Genomic DNA, 4,566 nt, shown 5'->3' on the forward strand with positions numbered 1-4,566 from the left:
TTGGAAGTAGAACCCATTCCACTTCTATACTGAGATCTCTTCTCCCCTATTGGGACAGCTCCCAATTAAAATAAACTTTTTGCCCTGTAAACTGTCATGCTCTGTTTTTTGTTATTGTCTGTCTCTTTCTTTCTTTCTTTCTTTCTTTCTTTCTTTCTTTCTTTCTTTCTTTCTTTCTTTCTTTCTTTCTTTCTTTCTTTCTTCCTTCCTTCCTTCCTTCCTTCCTTCCTTCCTTCCTTCCTTCCTTCCTTCCTTCCTTTCTCTTTTTTAGAGTACTGTGTATGAAACAAATTTAGTTACTGTAGCTGATGTCATAAAATGGATGACTGAATCTGTATTAAAAGTATTATAGCACCCCCCCCCAACCAAAAAAGATTAACAATGTAAGGTAATAGGATCTGGTCTTGTTTCAAGGAAGAAAGAATAAATTTATCCTAAGATAAAAGTATCTGCTTATCCCAAAATATGAAAGAAAACAGTAAAAGACAAAACACAGTTAGTGGAGATTGAAAGCTGTAGAAGGTTCAAGAAGTAAATTCTGGGAGTTTCCGTAGTGGTCAGTGGTAATAAACCTGACTAGGATCCATGAGGATGTGGGTTCAATTCCTGGCCATGCTCAGTGGGTTAAGGATCCAGTGTTGCTGTGGCTGTATGTAAGCTGGCAGCTACAACTCTGATTCAACTCCTAGACTGGGAACTTGCATATGTCACAAATGGGGCCCTAAAAGGACCAAAAAAAATAATTTCTGTTTGCCTTGGTCATATATACTCATATCTAAATATAAATAATAAATATTTAAATAATGAGAATGAAAGTAAAAACTAATATATGTTAATATTTTGGTAAAGTTTCCATAGCTCAACTTTGATGTGCTTATTTTTTAAAACTTAGTAATGCTTTACCACCATTTTGACGGAAGACTAAAATGCAGTTTTCTCTGTTGGAATGACGTAACAAATTCATCCTGGTGTATTTGTTCTGCTCGTGACTAAAAGAAGTAAATATTATTCTTTACCATGTGTAATATTCTTAGTTATCAGGGATTCTTTAGCTAACAAGGATAATTTCTTGTGCCTTATGCTCACAAGAAATTACATGCTCCATTACATTTTTTTTTCTTTTCAGTGTTTAGGGATGCACCAGGGGCATATGGAAATTCCCAGGCTAGGGGTTGTTGTCAAAGGAATGTTACAGCCACCGGCCTATGCCACAGCCACAGCAACGCTGGATCCGAGCAGCATCTGTGACCTACACCACAGCTCACGTCAATGCCAGATCCCTGACCCACTGAGTGAGGCCAGGGATTAAACCTGAATCCTCATGGATACTAGTTGGGCTCATTTCCATAGAGCCACAAAGGGAACTCCCCATGCTCCGTAACTTATAAGGTATAGTAATTGCCTATGAAAGAGCTGAAGTTCCTTCTACTATTCATTTTATTTATTAACTTTTAAATTATAGTTGATTTATAATGTTTCTTCAGTTTGAACCAATCACACACAGTTCCCTGTGCTATGCAGTAAGGCCCCATTGCCCATCCATTCCAAATGTAGCAGTCTGTATCCCCTGACCCCAAACTCCCTGTCCATCTCCCTCCCCCCAATACTATTTATTTTAAATACATTTTCATTAATTAATAGGTAGCTATCCTACAATCATTCATATTTAGAGATACCCTTACTTTCTACACTACTATTGTGGGTTGACTTGTATCTACCAAATAGACATGTTGAAAGCCTAAGCCCCATTATCTGTGAATGTGACCATACTTGAAAATAGGTGTTTGCAGATGTAGTAAAGCTAAGATAAAGTCATCTTGAATTAGGGTGGATTAGGGGATATATCTTCCTGTTCTGAAGGTTTTAAAGAAAGCTTCTCTCTTAGATGTTTCTGAAATTTACTTCATATAAATATTATTCCCTAGGAATTGAGGCTCAAGATTATTATAATCTTTGGTTATAAGTATTTTATATGCAACTCTCTTTCCTCAAAAGTACATGTTCCGCCTTCCTAATGGAAAGACAGAGTACATTCAGTATCAGCATACAGTCAAGTTAAAGTAGGACAAAAAAGAGCTTCTCTCTGAGTTTGACCACCAACAATGAACAGCAGTAATCAATGAAGGCAATTACAATACAGTCATCGCTTAAGAGACCTCCTGTAATTCACTAGCTGTCGGCATACCCTCCTCATTGCCACCTTCATTTCTTGATTCCTGAATGTGTAAATGACAGGATTCAAGAAAGGAGTGAGAACTGCATCAAAGAAGGCCAGAAACTTATCCAGGTGTGTGGAAGGAAATGGCCACATATAGAAAAATATCAAAGGACCAAAGAATAAGATGACCACAGTGATGTGAGCTGACAGAGTGGACAGAGCCTTGGATGAACCTACTGAAGACTGTTTCTTAACAGTGAGAATAATGATGATATAGGAAATGATCAGAATGAAGAAAGAACCAACAGAGATGAATCCACTGTTGGCCGTGACCATGGACTCTAGTTGGTAAGTGTCTATGCAGGCAAGTTTGAGGAGCCGGGGAAGGTCACAGTAAAAGCTGTCCAAACATTAGGCCCACAGAAGGGTAAGTTTACCACAAAAGTCAGTTGAACCATGGAGTGGATAAGGCCAATTATCCAGGCAGCCACTAAAAGGAAGATGCACAATTTTGGGCTCATGATGGTCAGATAATGGAGAGGTTTACATATGGCAACATATCTGTCAAAGGCCATGGCTATAAGTAGCTCCATCTCCACACCACCAATGACGTGGATGAAGAAGATTTGAGTGATGCAGCCACTGAAGGAGATGACTTTACGTTTCCTGAAAAGGTCATAAACCATCTTGGGAGAAGCAACAGAAGCAGCTCCTAGGTCAAGGAAGGAGAGGTTGGCTAACAGAAAGTACATGGGGGAGTGTAAGTGAGGGTCAGAAGTCACAGTGAGCATAATGAGGGAGTTTCCCATCATGCTTGCCATGTAAAACATGGAAGAGAACACAAAGAGGAGAAGTTGGATCTCCCATGAATTGGTGACTCCCAGGAACACAAATTCTGACACCACAGAGTTATTTTCTCCATCTTTTGGCTTTGTTGACATTGCCACCTGAATGTGGATAATAGGAGAAAATGTAAATTATAATAAATATGTTAATAAATGAGAAGAGATGTCAAAGTTATGAACGCCTATTTCTTTTTGTATTAAAACTACTTCAAAGCCTACAGAAAAATTTGTAGGTCTCAAGTGAAGCTGTTTTCTACCACCAAGTTGTCTCTGTGTTTAAAACCCTCTCCTTCCTCCCAGGGTGGATCCATGATATTCCATATGAAATTCAAGATGGCCAACAAGAGTAACAGGAAGTCAACCCAAACGTTTCTATTTTTGGGGTTAAATACAAATACAATGTGGCTCCAGATGTTAGAATTAATCACGCATAAGGAATCATTGTTGTAATTGTTTCTAAGCCTATAATCCTTCATCTGGCCCCACCTGTAGGACTATCATCATCTTCAATATTACTGAAATGTTTACCACATCTACGAAATCTTGTTTTATCATTACTAGCATTTATTTTACTATCACCTATACTACAGTAAACTGATTACAGTTCTAACTCACTAAGTAGACTCTAAGCTTCTGGAAGGCAGGCATTTTGACTCATTTGTATTTGTACTTCCTGAAGCAAAGAAAAAATGGTCCACACAGAGAGGTGCAGGTCCATGAAGTCTGTTACCAGGTTGTATCATATTAGGTACAGGGTGTGTGAGTGAGTATTTAACAACTTCTCTAGCAACTTGATATACAGTGACCTCAAGTTTCTGTTTCCAAATTTCACAAAAGTAATAGTTCATGAAAGATTAGAAATGACTGCAAAAAAATCTTATCCTTCAACAGGTAATTTTAGAAACATTGACTTAGGATACCTAGCACATAATCTGAAGAGAATCAAATTATGATATGCATAATGTAGCGGTAGAAATAATTTTGTACAAATCTCCATATAAGGACTTACCATATTATCTTATAAATATTAACTGTTATCTACAGAATCATCTTAACTTAGCAAAAGGAATATGGGTTTTGGATTTAGATTACAAGATTTTTTCTAATGTTTAGTCACTGACAGCTTTACCTTGTTACTTAAGCTCTTTGAGCCTCAGTTTATTTATCTATGAAATTGCAGTTAGTAAAATAATATTGTATCTTAATCATATGGCTATTTATGTATTTAGTAAATGTAATGTTTACATTCGGTAAATGTTATATTTCACTTGCCCTAATAGCACTTAATATGTGAGACATAATGGATAAATGAATAAGAAAATAAAACACTACTGACTAACAAGGAGCATAAAACTTTCACATTGGAAAATATATTTCAAGACATTTTTATGAATGCATATAATGTTCACATTTTCTTAGTGATAGAAATTACGCTATCTTGGATAAGTTTAACAGATTAGCTCACAAAGAACACTGTATTCTTAGCAGTACTTACCACCACAAATGTAAATTATTATTTATTGCTCCTTCCCAATTAGGCTAAAAGCCCCATAAATTTATAGG

General features: G+C 36.7%; 1 protein-coding gene across 1 annotated transcript; it reads right to left on the reverse strand.

Annotated features, from left to right (window-relative positions):
• Nucleotides 1-2,140: 2,140 nt before the first annotated feature.
• Nucleotides 2,141-3,259, reverse strand: LOC100152146 (olfactory receptor 4F3/4F16/4F29-like). Its single transcript, XM_001925178.5, is given in 2 exon segments — nt 2,141-2,568; nt 2,571-3,259. Coding segments are annotated over 2 exon segments (957 nt in total). The 5' UTR covers nt 3,100-3,259.
• Between the last annotated feature and the right edge of the window lie 1,307 nt (nt 3,260-4,566).

Source organism: Sus scrofa, unplaced genomic scaffold (assembly GCF_000003025.6).
Source record: "Sus scrofa isolate TJ Tabasco breed Duroc unplaced genomic scaffold, Sscrofa11.1 Contig740, whole genome shotgun sequence".
Classification (NCBI taxonomy): domain Eukaryota; kingdom Metazoa; phylum Chordata; class Mammalia; order Artiodactyla; family Suidae; genus Sus; species Sus scrofa.